The sequence below is a fragment of the Galeopterus variegatus genome, unplaced genomic scaffold, assembly GCF_000696425.1.
Source record: "Galeopterus variegatus unplaced genomic scaffold, G_variegatus-3.0.2 Scaffold1214, whole genome shotgun sequence".
In the NCBI taxonomy this organism is placed as follows: domain Eukaryota; kingdom Metazoa; phylum Chordata; class Mammalia; order Dermoptera; family Cynocephalidae; genus Galeopterus; species Galeopterus variegatus.
Genome location: NW_007727325.1, coordinates 373,895 through 388,789, shown reverse-complemented (window position 1 = coordinate 388,789; position 14,895 = coordinate 373,895). Strand labels below are relative to the sequence as shown.

The following is a 14,895-nucleotide window of genomic DNA, read 5'->3' as shown; positions in this document are numbered from 1 at the left end:
GCGGTGCGGACGCAACACCAAGGGTTGCGATCCCGTTGCCGGTCCCCGGTGCGGGCGCGACACCGAGGGTTGCGATCCCGTTGCCGGTCCCCGGTGCGGGTGCGACACCGAGGGTTGCGATCCTGTTACCGGTCAGTAAAAAAGACAAAAAAAACTATCCAAAAACACAAATGATACTCTTGAAGAACATATTAAGGACTGTAGAAGTTTACTATATTAAATATAAATACCAAATAAAACATCCAGTAATTAAAATAAATTCTTGCAGGAGTAATCTACTACTTATAAGCCAACTTATATTGTTCAAATTAATGTTACAATTGTGTTCTCTTTGGCGTGTAAAGCTTAACTAAGTCAACTGCCATTGCCTGGGATATCCAAGGGCAGCTTGTTTAAAAATCTTGCAGTAAGCTTTTTACATACAAGCATTCTTCAAGTGAATTCGTTATTGAAAAAGTAATTTAGTGTTATTTGTCAGCTTTTCTGTTCTCAAATAGACCTGTGATACTTCTCAGCCAGAGAAGAAATAGTAGGTAGTTCTGCTGACAGTCCATAGAACCTTCTCTATGGTCCTTGCTGGTCTGGCCCAAAGTTCAGATTTAGCATTTCACTGCTTCTTTATACTACCAAAAATTAGCCACAACAAAAATTAGTATTGATTAAAATAACAGATGGCAAAGCTTTGGGAGATGTTAAATGTATATTTGTTGTGCTTACTTTAATTCAAACGTATCCATTTAAGAAAACCTGTTTCCATGGTATTATTCTTATAGTGAATGAGCACTGGTCCTCAATTGAGTTTAAGTCCACTTTTCCAAGTTTCATGAATATTTTAAATTGATAATGAGCTAATGAGTTAGATTTAAAGAAAATCATTAGTTTAGTTCACCAGCAGTGATTTAGCTGTTTTTCCTTCTTTTTGATATGAATTAGCTGTAAAATGCTAAGAGAATTCTAGTGAGTATTTAAGGGGTAAATAAACTCTGATAAGCATGAATTTATCTGTAAGTGCCATACTGTATTTAACTGTTGATGAATCTAATCTTTAAAAAGTTCCACTTATTTAATAAAAGGGGTACACCCTAACAGAAATAGAATGTTTAGAAGCATACTGAGAAAAAGGAATGGAGATGCCTTAGTAAAAGTTATTCTTAGAAATCAGTGTTTTTTATGAATTTCACTACCTCAATGTCATACAATAATATTTAAGAAGTAATTACACATGATTTTTAGGAAATAATTTAGGTTGATTTAGCCAAATTATTGATAATTTTAGAATTACAATTTCTATGTAGATTTAATGTTCTCTGTATAGATATGTTAATACATATTATGTTGTGTGATTTTTATCAATATAAGCATATTTTTACAATACCTAATTCTTCCTCCATTGTGGAACCTTTATTTTGTGAACTGGAAACTCCCAAGACTCTGTTGAACAATATGGAAAAGGCACTGCCCCAGACACCTAAAATAAGACAGAAACAAAGAATAACTTAAAATGCACCAGGATTTAAAATATTTAAACAAAATAGTGATAGATTTTGATTACTTACCCATTAAGAAATGCAAGGGGTTTTCTTCATATTTTTTCACAACTTTTCCCATAAAAAATTTGCTTCCAAATAGGTCAGGAGCCATAAAAGTACCATATTTAGCCATGCCTATCTCATATGGACTAAATTCAACCCAATCTGAAAGCATTTTAAAAACAAAGTGTTCAATTAATAGGAAAATGCTACAGAGATGTGCACAACTAATGATCACTTCAACAATGCCACGATTATTTTCATTAATTTACTTAAAATATTAAAATGCAAACATTTACAAATGACTATTATGCATATGATATTGTTTAGAAGTTGGGGCTAGAAAAGCTTATAGATAAATAAGACAGGACAACAGAAAATGATTCCTTCTCATTTGCACAAATTGAATACATTTTTCCATTTAAAAACTCAGGCATTTTTTATAAAGTCCATCTTCATTCTAAAGAACAGAAAATTAAAAACTACTGACTTTCTGTGGATATGGAAAAAAAATAAACTCTAACAATGCAAGTAGTCTGTGAAAATGGAATAAAATGTTTTCTAACATTTGCTTTTTATTCATCTTCATTTAATTTTGCTTATTATTGTATTCTAACTCACAAGATTTCAGTGCAAAGTTTTATGCTGGATGTCATAGAAATACATGGCAATAGGGTCAATAAGGTATATTGTCTAAAAGCAGTCTCTGAAGTCAGTCCATTTTGAGGATCCAATGAGTTCAATGTACAGAGCTTAGAAGAGGACATGGCACATTTTACTCACTGAATAAATGGTAGTCACTATTATAGTTCATGTATTCCCATGACTATAACTATGTCTAATAATTATCTGAATCTTAATGTATCCAAAAAAGAATTCCGAGTGTCTGACTTCCATTTCCCCCAATTGCAACTCCTTCAACCTCCCCCTTCTTGGTAAATTGTATTGCTATTTACACCACTATTCATACTTTAAGATTATCATTGATGGTTTTCTTCCCTTATAGCTCATATCTGAAAAATAAAGTGCTGTTGGCTTTATCATCAGACATGTTTAGAACCTAGTCACTTCTCCACTTGCCCACTACGATCATACTAGCACAAACAGCCCTTCTCTCTTTCCTGGACCTCCACAATAGCTCCCTAAAATGCCTCTACTCTGTGCCCCTACTATGTTTTTGATACCCCAAAGCCAGAAAAATTTTTTAAAAAATATAAATCACCGCACACCAACAACAGCTGAAAGCTTTCCAATGGCTTTCCACTGTGCTGAAAACAAAAACATGACCTACGAGGTTTAGTGATGGCCTGAATCCCACTCCTGTCTGACCAAATCTCCTAGCCAATCTGCTATCACATTTTATCTCACTTATTCCACTTCAGCCACATAGGCCTTCTTGCTGTTCCTCAGAGCGTTCAAGTTCATTTCCATCTCAGCGCCTTACACTTGCTATTCCCTTCTGCAATTATGAGGCTTGCTATCACATTTTATCTCACTTATTCCACTTCAGCCACATAGGCCTTCTTGCTGTTCCTCAGAGAGTTCAAGTTCATTTCCATCTCAGCGCCTTACACTTGCTATTCCCTTCTGCAATTATGAGGCTTGCTTCTACTTCACCTTTAGTCTAAGGTCTTTGTTGGCACTCCTCCAAAGAGTCTCACCACCATCCACCCCTACTCAACCCATAACCCTCTGCCCCTCTTTATTTTTTTTCTCTGTTTTTCCCTTTCTGAAATTATGTCTACAGTGTCTTATCCGACAACCCCAAATTCAAATGTTTCCAAAATCCACAAGCTTTTCTGTTATTTATTTGGTGGTAAAACCTGATCTGAACCAGCCTTGTAATGATGGGGGTCTCTTTTCATAATTTATTTGTCCCACTCAATGTGAATATTGAAATATTCTTTTGGAGAAATATCACTGTGTTTGACTACAAGACCCCACTGGGCCATTATGTAATATACAGTATGAATATCTTTTTAACTTTAAAATCTAAAATATTCTGAATTCCAAAACACCTGTTGCCAAAGTTTTGGAAAGGAACTTGTAGATCTATATTTATTGTTTCCTCAATGGTAGATCAGAACATTCTACTTTCATGAAGGAAGTTATGAAATCATAATTGTGATGAGATAATACTGTAATTCATTACAAATCATTGCCAAATGGCACATACACCCTTCATCAGAAAGTGGTTAGTTTTTTAATGATTTACATGAAGTTAGTGTGAGACATGACCAGCAATGAATCAGAGACTGCTAGGAAAATTCCTTTATCAGTACAAGTAATTTCCTATCTCTGAATTTCATACCCGTATCTTGGAAACTGAAGCATAACTAACTTCCTGATTCCTACTTTTCTAGCAAACCTTTCTTCACTAATTCTGTGGCCTGCATACACAGTAATCACAGACATTCCCGAGAGCTAAGATGCGCCTCTGATTCTTCACTCAACAGCTCACCATGTTAGCATTTGACTATTACCCTCCTGCACTTGACTCCTACATTTTGACTTGAACTTCTCTCCTGCATCTCCATCTACTCATGTCCAACTTCCTGTTGGGCATTTTCATGCAGATGTTCCATCATCACCTCCCACACTCCTTGCCTGGATAAAACCTCATAACATCGCAACATTTCCTCCCACTCCAGCTTACCTATTTCGGTAAATCACACTATTACAGCCCAGAATTTTTTTTTTTTCTTTTACTGTAACTACTCTTTTACTTTCTCAAATCCATCATTACATCCCACCCAACTGATGACTTTTAGGTTTTTCATATCCGTCTACTCTTTTCTTTTCTTATCTCCCTAACTCCAGAACCTTATCACAAAAACACAGCAATATCCTTGCTTCCAATTTCTTTCCTTTCCAATCTACCCAGGAGTAAACAAGTACTTTTCTCAAAAACACTACTTAAATAATTTTATTGCCCTGCCCCAAAACTTTAATATCTCCCATTATCATCAAAATTAAGTAAAAATGTTTCTGTCTGGTATTCAAATCTTTCCATAATTTGGCACTAAAAGTTTCCCCAAGTATACCACCAAGCCTCACCAACGAATGCACAAGTCTCAAGCTAGTTTCTTTTTAGTGATCCCCAACACATATGTTTGGCTTCCTTACAGGGCATTTTTCAATACTGTTTCCACATGAATATTTCTCTTCACCTCCACTTGATAGACCCTTCCAAGTTCAACTTGAATTCAAGTTTCATCACCCCCATAAAGTGGCTATCTTATGGCTATCCTAAGTCTCTGTGAAAACTTACCCTTAAGTCAGGTCTCCACATTTTAGCAGATAAGAATATTGTACATGCATGACGTTAATTTTTTCATGTTTTATGATTATCTTTTTAAGTGAGATTATAATTTTCTTGAGGAAAAGTACTATATTTTTATTCCTACAGTTTCTGTCATAAAATTTAGCATAATGCTAAGTCCTTAAACCATCAGTCATACTCAATAAATGCAATTTATTCACCAATGGAAATTTTCAAATGAAAGATGTAAATATTCTCAGCAATGTATTGAAGTGGAGGAGTCAAAAATATTTAACAGTTTAAACACTAATATTTACTCACTGAAAATTTTCCAAAGACAAAGGTGTTTAAAATTATTCCAAGGGGAAAGAAATACATTTGCTGGTACTGTAAAGGTAAAGTTGGTAATAAAACTTCTATAAGCTAATTTGGTTCTTTGAAATTTTAAAACATAATTTTAAAATATAATTCAAAATATAATTTTAAAATATAATTCAGAAAATATATCATTTTTTCCATAAATAGCCATTTTCAATCTATTCAAATTTTAAAGGAATAAAGTACAGACTCCAGTCTTTCTTATTGATTAATGGACACAAAGAATGATTATGTTTTGTAATGATGAATATACTAATTGTCCTGATTTGAGCATCACATATTATTGCACACAGGTTTTGATATTTAACTCTGTACTACACAAATATGTATAATCAATAATGCTTCAACTAAAAAATTAATTAATTAGTTATTCTAAAAAAGATATTTGAACCCTTATGATGTGTACCTTAGAATGTGTTGTCTGGGTACAAGGTCCATATAACTAATGTTTAAAGTCTTTTTCTAAATCTGTTGGAAAACACAGTTCAAACCTCCTTGTAACAGAGGTTAATGATCAAGGTTAATGGTGCATCCTCATCTCAGTAGCAGTATCACATTTAGGCAGATGTCAACATCAGACATATCCAGGTCCAAACACTATTAACTGAAGATAAAATAGCCTCTTCTCATGCTAGAAGAATCCGAAACATTTGTTCACCAAAACATTATGTATTCTCTAATTATTTTAGTCAGGTTTTCTCTTGAGAAGGGCTATTAGCTAAAAGTTAAAAATAAAAAGTGGCCACTGTGAAAATGCCATAATAATAAAACTATTATATTTTTATGTTTTTTTAGAGTTTTCAGTCCTACGTTATACATATCTCATATGGTTGCCTTAATAGCTCTGTAAGGTAAATCTGATGGTTAATAATATGTTTTTTAAATAATGAGGAAAATAAGAATCAGAGAGAGTACATAACCCACCTGAGGTTTTCACCTTAGAAGTAAGACAAGGCTTCCAAATCAGAATCTAGTGATCTTTTAACCATGTCATAGTGCTTTCTGGGTTAAAGATGATTTATTTGGCCATGCTGGATCTACTAGTATTCTAGTACTATTTATCGACCAATCCCCAAAATTTCAAGACTACACAAGAGAATAGCCATGGGGGATGAGAAGCAATTTTATTATGACACTTATTTTCCCTGTTTAATAAAGTCTCTGCTCTCCACTGTGACTGATGGCTCCTTGTGGCTGCTGGGCATGCCGTGTGTATCCCAGACTCCCACAGCAAGCTTCACTCCCACCCCCCACAACCCAGTAACTAAATTCGCCTTATATACAAATCCTATTCATTTTTCAGATCTAGACTGCTGACTTTTCTTACACGGTTTTCATGGAACACTCCAAATTGTTCAGACTTACTGGAAACTTCATTTGAGGCTGCCACTCTATTAAGTATTTTGCATATTTTTTCCTCATTTATTAGGCAAAACACTGTGAGAAGAGTCTCATGCTCATTTAACAGGTGAGGAAACTGAGGCTAAAGAGGTTACAAACTTGGGTCAGGATGACAGTGTGTAGTAACATTTTATTATTCTCTTGTGCCTTAACTTCTTTAATAATTATTGGAGATTTCCCGAACAGATTATAAGGTCTTAAATAACAGGGACAATATACTTTAGGGGAGGAGAGTGGTTCGCCTTAGCACCTGGCATACTACATTCTACATGGTCAGTAATCAGAGAAGCCAATATGGTGTTATAAAAAGAACAAAGGATTCCTGAGACCAATTCTCAGCTCTGCTATTTACTTTCTCTGTGACTATCTTTCTGAGGTTTTGGTTTTTCTTCTGTGAAGCAGAGCTAAAAATACCTACCTCCCCAGGTTATAGTAAAAAATGAAATAAAATAATAAATATGATAAATGCTTTCAGAACCATAACCATAATAAACACTCTATTCAGTATTATTAATAAACACTTGTTGAATGAATGAATTCTATATGTACCACTTTTTATAAACTATATTTAATTCTCACCTGAAAGCAGTCAGTCAAAAAAAGTGAGACAGTAAAATTACAGATGGATTGTGGATATAAATCTGTTAGTTACACCCCACTTATGATGATATTTTTTAAGTTTGTGGTGTGACTGACATCACTGAGATATTTTCCTATAAACAGAATGAACCCCACCAGCCACAGTCATAAATGCTGCCACACTGCAGATTAATACTGGCAGAAGCCCCCCAGAAATATGATGCTATGTTCTTTTAAAGCAACTAAGAAGTGAAGATAAAGAAAAAACAAGTGTTAACCCCTGAGATTTAACAAAATGAGGCATTTTGTTCATTAGCTGTGACAAGTATAGAATAATACTTTTAGGTGCTAAATTATAAAAATTAGAATGGCGCTTTGAATGACAAATATATATCATATAACCCAATTAACGAAAATATAACCAGCAAGTAAAAGAATATGCATTGCCTGAAAGCACTAGGCATATTATTTTATCAAAGTCATTAAGAAATTAGAAATTAATACTGAGTTTCAACTATATTCATAATTTTGTTATTTCACTAACTTAAGTGAAGATACGTTAGTTGCTAGTTTCATGGAATATTCTCTACAACCAGAAAATCATCTTGTTTAATATTTTCTTATATTTTCAAATGTTCTTGTGTATTAAACAAAGCAACTGAAATTATTTATGACCTTCCTCTAAAGAAAATCACTGGAAATGACAGTAGTTCAATGGTTGCAGGAAATGTTCTGTAAAATGAAATGGCATACCTGCAAACATCAGCTCTGAAACATCGGGTTTGACATGGAGGCAGGTGAAAAGAGGTAAAGGGCATTGTGCAGAATTGACTTTTTCCTTCAAACTACTCAAGGTAGTGTTCATTCTCTGTCCAGAGAAGAAAGAAAAAATGGCTTTAAATATGTAAATAGATACAGATGGAAAGCTATTTAGTATAGTACTTCTAATCAAAATACTTAAATTTTTTTTAATAAAATGTCTTATTTCTTCTAGAAATTTCTGAGTCTGTGGAAGTAATTATCTTCATCCTGAAAACAATCATAACTCTAGGGACTGTGTCTACATTTGAACTGGTGAATGATTTGGCAACTATGAGGCCTGGAAAGAATTTAGCCCCTGGACTCCCTGCCACAGGCTCTTTTCTATCTCCTCTACTTTATCTCCAGATGAAAGGTCACACTGCAGTCATGCATCCAGTGGGTTTGTTCCACGTGATCCACCTCCTTTTCTGACTCTTTTCAAGCAACCTCCATTCTTCCTCTACTTTTAAAATATTACTCCTATTGACTTCCTCATCTAAAAAGAGTACCATTCCTGGAGGAAATGGGCAAATAAGGGTTAATGTGTGAATTTTTCCAAAGAAAAGGAATACAAAAGCATTTCCCCACACTTTAGAACTGGTACATAGTCTGAATGCATTAGTAAGCACTAGATTGAAATACAGAAGAGTTACAATGTCTGGCAGGGAGAATGTGCTCAATACACATCACTGAAAGAATAAGTTGAATCCAGTGACTTTTACAAAATGCACCACCTTTCCTTTTATTTAAAACAGTATTATATACATTGTCTATTTCTACTGAAGGACTATAGATTGAACCATAGCTTACATTGTGGATTAGGGTTTCTCCTATTAACATCCCAAAGATATCAGTAAAGGTGACAGGTTGTCCAGAGCTTTTCTTCTTCCATAAAGATTCAACATATCTTTTAACTTTCTGTGGTGTGAGAAGTAAAAGGGGGTTGTGGCTAACGTTTTTCATTAGCTCTTCATTAATCTCCTCTGGCCCTTTCTCTGGAAAATCAGGGTGAGAATACAAGGTTGACATGTACCTGTAAAGAAAAACACAATCAGTAAAAATAAAGGGTATTTGCACCATAGACCCTAAAGAAAGCAGGTACTCACTGTCATAAGATGGAGAATGGAGGATATACTCAGTTAACTTATTTATCTGGTTGAAGATATTAATCTAGTTAAGGAAAGACTGCATCAGTCAGAAAGTAGCTGGCCTACCATGGAAGCAAAGGAAAGGAGAGGCCACAGAGAAACACTGGACTTCCCATGCACAGTCCAGAGGAGAGGCTGTCCTAACTGGCCTACTGTCCCCTGGAAAGGTATCCCTATCAGACAACTAGAAGCTGATCAATCTCACTACTGGGTAAATACCCAAATGAGTGGACATCATCATGTCGAAGGAACACCTGCACTCCCATGTTTATTGCAGCTCTGTTTACAATAGGCGAGAGTTGGAACCAACCTAAATGTCCATCGTGGGACAACTGGATAAGGAAAATGTGGTATTTGTACACAGTGGAATACTACTCAGCCATAAAAAGGAATGAAATTCTGCCATTCACAGAAACATGGATGAACTTGGAGAAAATTATGTTAAGTGAAATAAGCCAGGCACAGAAAGAGGAATACCACATCTTCACTCATAAGTGGTAGCTAAAATTATAGACAAATAAATAGAAAAAAGAGTGAAAAAAAGATATAATGATGAGACTGTCACACTGAACTTTCAGAAGAAGAGAACAGAACTGAGGCTACCAGAGGTGGGAAAGAGGGAGGGGAGGGGAGGTAAGGGAAGAATTGATAAAGAACCATAAAAAGTGCTTACATTGTACAATGTTAAATATACTAATCATCCTGATTTGAGCACCACATATTGCACAAAGATATTGATATTCAAGTCTGTACCCCACAGATGCAATTTGCAATTTTTTTTTAAAAAAGTCATATTAGAGGCTGATGACATGAGTCATGCAAATAAATTGACTTATCTGAGCGTAATACCAGTCAAGCAACCTAACAATATGACTTTCCATGATAATTATCTACAGGTAGAAAATGTGTTGCCCCAACTATTGTGAATGCCTAACTCTCCTAACAAATGCTTTTTTTAAATTGTGTATTGGCCAACTAGACAAAATCCCAAACTTTACCCACTACAGGTCTCTGGATTTCTAAGCATATGAATATCAGGGTAAAATCCTGGAGAGGAATAAGGTTTTAAAGGTAAACATTTTCTTGTGAAGCCTCTTGGCCACCAGCCATTTGGCCACCTCTGATGATACCAGAAATCTCCTTGGTATTTGATATCTGGACAATAAACACTCAGTTTTTGCCTTCCTTCCTGTGAACAAATACCTCTACTATTGAAGATCTTATACTGAATATTAATTACTTATTTCTTATCTGTATCTCTCAATAAATTGTGACCTACTTCAGGAAAAAAAAGTCTTTGCTCATTTATCCTTTTTAGCCTCAGTGACTAGCTAATGCCTGGCATATAGCAAGAACAGCTTACCGAACTGACAGAACAAAATAAAATAAAGATACAAACACTCTACCACTTCATGCAGCCAAAGAGAGGAAATGGCACATGTTTTAATCTCCTGTGTTCTTGGGATTCAAATAAAAATTACTGCTAAAATGGTTTATCTTGCCTTTAGAAAGGGGAGAAAACTAATTCTTGCTGGATTCCTTCTATGTGCTAGGCACTGTGCTGGTTAATTGTCCATAAGCTGTTGTCTTAAAGACTCACAATGGTTTTCAAATCTTTTATTTTAAAGATGAGGAAAGAGAAGATTGGTGAATTTAAATAGCATGCTCACATTCTCTAATTAGTAACAGTGGGACTGGATTTCTAAATTTGTCCTCTCTCCTGAGATGCTTTGTTGTGCTAATCTGTTATAAAGGATTTCAGTTCTTGGAGACTATATTATTCCCCCTTCACAATAAACTAGAATTTCTTGTTGGATTCAGAGTTCCTTGGAGAGAAATTGAGAACAAAGATATGTTAACAAATGGAGAGTGATAGGGCCACAATGGAACACCTGCTCAGCAAAAAAAAAAAAAATTCTTAAAAGATTTTTATGATGCAAATTGATAGTAACAGTTCCCGCAACATGTAGTAAAGATAAATCAAACTGGCTAACTCTGATCCCAAGCCTAGGAAAATCAACAAAGATCTGTAAAAAAATACAGTTTAGAATACTTGAAAGATACAAAATTCAACCACTCCTATAGTTATTCAAAAATCTACAACATGATTCATCCAGATCAGCATAGATCTGATTTTCTAAACCTTGTCATACTTATAAATGAATGCACACATTGTGGTAATGGCATTGGTTTATACTTAAGGACATCGTAAGAATAGGAAAATAAAACATCCTTTTGAGCCTCTAATGAGGTCAGTTCTTCAGAATATTCAGAATAAGGTTCATTCTTTATGAAAACACTAGGAAGAAGTTCTTGACTGGTCTTATTACCAAAAATAATTCTACCTCTATGGGCCATTGGCTTGCCCTTAACTTATTAAAAATGTGAGTTATATAACTGTACATAGTTTCCATTTTGCCTTGAATTCTAGAAAGCTTAAATCCAAACCTGTTTCACAAATCTCCCAAAGCTATAGGTCACAGCATGAGTTTTTAATCTTAATTCTAACTCATTTTTCCTTTCCTTTAATTTTAATCTTTAATGTATGCACTCCAGTTTTACTTTATTATAAGGTATACTAAATTCTTCCCACAATGAGGCAGGGTGAGTATAAGGGAAATAATCAAACAAAGACGTAATATTAATAGAAATCAATTTAGTCACTAGATTATTTTTTTTAAAGGCAGTGGAAAAGGAAATTATATGATCATTCTGCTATTGGAAGTTGACATTCCTTACAGTTTACAGAATGATGTAATTATTCAAATCTTATTTACATCATGCAGTGATTTCCCTTCTCCATCCATATTAACTGGTCTTTAAATTAATCAGCCTGTGATTCTAACAAGTACCTCTGCCCAGTGGATTGCTTTCAGCAAGATCTAAAGGCTCTTTTTTCTCTTCCCTTCCTCTGAATGTTAACCACTGGATGTAAATTGAGAAAATATTTCATTTGGAGTTGGGGGTTGTTAAAAATCTAAGATTCTGTGCCACAGTTTCAGAGGTAGATCTTTTTAAGGAGCCTGAATGTATATGGATGTCAGCTCAATTCTCTCTTTTCATTCCATGCAGAATGGCTGCGGTCAATTTCTGCTCTCTGAAGGTTAACGTAAGCTCACTTACGTGTATCCTGTCTCTCCCTTTTTCTGTCTTTCTTTCCCTTTCATGAAGCAGTTGGCTTGGAAATACAATCACTAGTGAGAGTCAGAAAGACCTAAAATATCTCAGCCATTGGCATTGGGTTAATGATCTGTGCTTGTTCACCATTTATAAACACATATTACTTAGGATTCACAAGGCTGAGTTGGACAGCCTTTTCATGGTGTCATTGTGGTTACATCAAGACTTAGATTTTGGCTTTGGTGATAACTAAAGATGGAGTAGAAGGCAATATCTACTTTTTCTGTGTAGCTCTTTAAGCTTAAATACCTTTCTTTGCTTCTTTGTTTCCTTGGTTGCAACAGGGCAGGATTCAGATATAATTGATTTCTGTAGACCTGATACCACCTAAAGCACACAAACATCAGCCCAGTTTCTAACTCTATAGTTACTCCTTAATTTTCATCTCTTTATCAATAAATTTTTCCCAATTTTATCAATCAAGTTTCAAAAATTCAATGTCTTAGACATAGCAGAGCCTCTATAAATAGTTAATTAATAAATAAAAGGGTTTTATACATATTTATCAATAAACCTGAAAATATTTGTCCTTAATTTTTTAACATATTTATATGATGGGACACCTCATTCTTTCCATCCAAATGCATTTTAGGTTAAGTGTAAAATATTAAAACCTAAATCATACCAGAGGAAAAGAGATTTCCAGTTTAATCCTTGCCTCCAAATCACACGGTCCATGTTTTAAAATATCAGTGCCTGGTCCCCTGAGACTCACTGAATTTGAATCTTCAGGGGTAATTTAGATTTAGAATTTTTGTGCTTAAAAAAGTGCAGAAGTGATTCTCATATGCAGTTAAGATCTGGAATGACTAGAGAAGCCCTTTACCATTTGTGAAGCAAATATCCTGAAATCCTCATGAGATCCCTAGATTAACTTTTCCCACTAAATGCAATTACTTATGCATTTCTTCATTTAGTCATCGCACAACCGTTACCCAAGGCAAGGCAGGTACTAAGCGGAAGAGATTCATTAGGGAACAAGACGAGCTTAGCCCCCACCTCAAACAACATCGTTCTCTAACATAAATCTTGATCTTTGAGCCTCTTACCCCTTATGTGACAACTTCTGTTAAAATCCTTTCTTTTTTCAGTGTTCCAGAAATTCCTTATATTCTTCACCTGAAAGCTCTCCTTCTCAAATTCTATTTTAGTCAGTTTAAAGAATTGGGCCCTATTGTCTTACAGGTGCAGAGCTGTTCTCATTTCTCTCTAGCTGGTCACGTCATACCAGCATGGCATTACCTTTACTTGGATGCTCCGAGAGAACACCTTTACTGAGGAAGACAGCCGTGCTAACTCTAACTCTAACACAAGGTCACTGTCATGACTCTCTCAGTGCACTCATGTTAGGTCTGAAGATTGGCTGATCTTTATTTATAAATCATAGATATCATCTAAAATAACTTCAGAAATAATTACCCTAAAGGTAGTAGCCGTTATAAGGGAAGCTTTGTCCTACTTAAAATTCCCTTTTGTGATCACAGAAAACTTTCTGGGAGGTCCGGGGCTTCTCCAGATATTTCCATATTACCTCATTTGTGCCAAATAATGTTCACATATCAGGAGAATATAAAAAGTTACACAACACACAAGTGTAATTTGTTTTTCCAAGTCTTTCCGAATTCCTTCCTTTGAACTTTTTGCCTTCTCACCTCGACTTCTCAAGAGAGAACTGTGAACGTGAATCACTCTGACCACCTTTCCTTCTGTCTCAGGAAGCGTCTCTTCTTTGCACAGTGAGCACCGTCCCTGAGCTTCCTATCCTGTCTCGTCCTGTCTGTGCCTGAATCTTTTTCTATGATCCTTCTGTTCCTTTGTCATCCATCTCTCTCTCTCCACACTATTTCCCCCACCTTACACCTGTACCAAAATGTTCAAGTCTCTTAAATTCTGAAACCAAAAAAATAAAAACCTTTCTTTGGGCCCTATATTCCTTTCAAACAATGACTCTGCCCAGTCCTTTCTTTTCTGACCAAACTGCATGAAATAATAGACAGCTCTTACGAGGTCCACATTCCCACCTTTTATACTTGCATCTTCTATTCACTTCTTATTCTTTTCAATTTTATGATCAAAAGTACCCTTTATTTACTTGATCTAGTGGTTCTTCTTAAAACCACAAAAGCTCTCCAAACCCAGGCCTCAGCCAGCCTTCTTACAGATTTTCCACTCTATTAAAATACTCACTGCTCTTGAAGCCCTTTCCACCCTTGCCCTCTGGAACCCATCCCTTTACTTGGTTCTCCTCCCTGACAGCTTCTTTGTAATGTCCACTTGGGTTTTTTTTTTTTTCCTTTCTTTTTCTGTGTATTAAGTTTTGAGATGTTCTGGGGCTCCATGAATTAAATTCTTGTTGGTAAGAGCTGAAGTAGTAGAGGTTGGTGGGATGATAAAGGAAGGGTGTGTAGATATAATAGAGCAAAAGGGAGGTCCTGGAGGAAAGTCACATTAAGGAAAATATATTGGAAGTAGTGAGGATAATTCAGAGAAGAGAGCAACCAGAGAGGAGGATTTGGCATCAAAGGCAATGGTAGGAGTGACGTGAAAGAGGGACAAATTAGTGTGTGAAATGTCTCCACCTCCAACCCTTTCCTTCCCTATCCCACCAAAGAAGTCA

General features: G+C 35.4%; 1 protein-coding gene across 1 annotated transcript in view; it reads right to left on the bottom strand.

Moving 5' to 3' along the window:
- The window catches only part of PLA2G4A (phospholipase A2, group IVA (cytosolic, calcium-dependent)), a 127,442-nt gene that overhangs the window by 36,666 nt on the left and 75,881 nt on the right, over positions 1-14,895 (bottom strand). Inside the window, exons 7-10 of the mRNA XM_008575596.1 lie at positions 8,761-8,983; positions 7,903-8,017; positions 1,557-1,694; positions 1,376-1,468 (exon numbers count right to left, since the gene is read on the bottom strand). Coding sequence (XP_008573818.1) covers positions 1,376-1,468; positions 1,557-1,694; positions 7,903-8,017; positions 8,761-8,983 — 569 coding nt within the window. The remainder of the gene's footprint in view (positions 1-1,375; positions 1,469-1,556; positions 1,695-7,902; positions 8,018-8,760; positions 8,984-14,895) is intronic.